The 238-nt window shown below is 59.7% G+C and overlaps 1 protein-coding gene across 1 annotated transcript in view; it reads right to left on the minus strand.

Annotated features, from left to right (window-relative positions):
- Positions 1-4: 4 nt before the first annotated feature.
- KIAA1045 (KIAA1045 ortholog) overlaps positions 5-238 on the minus strand; it is a gene marked incomplete at both ends in the record, with an annotated part of 1483 nt that continues 1249 nt past the window's right edge. The window contains one exon of the mRNA XM_010295979.1: positions 5-192. Coding sequence (XP_010294281.1) covers positions 5-192 — 188 coding nt within the window. The remainder of the gene's footprint in view (positions 193-238) is intronic.

Below are 238 nucleotides of genomic sequence, written 5' to 3' on the forward strand. Positions count from 1 at the left end.
GTTTCTGCAGCAGCTGGATGGATTTGTGGGCAAGGAAGTCGTGCCACTTGAAGTGCCCCTTCTTGTCGGTGTCCAGGACGGAGAACTGCAGGGCTGCCTGCTCCTCCTGGGCCTTGGCCATGGGCTGCTTGAACTGCTGCTTGTGCACCAGTTGCTTATAGTGCAGGAAGTTGTCCAGAGTCAGGCAGGACTCTGCAGGGGTTTGCTGCATGGCACCCAGGGAGGGGGGACCTGCCTC

Source organism: Phaethon lepturus, unplaced genomic scaffold (genome assembly GCF_000687285.1).
Source record: "Phaethon lepturus isolate BGI_N335 unplaced genomic scaffold, ASM68728v1 scaffold35881, whole genome shotgun sequence".
Lineage (NCBI taxonomy): Eukaryota > Metazoa > Chordata > Aves > Phaethontiformes > Phaethontidae > Phaethon > Phaethon lepturus.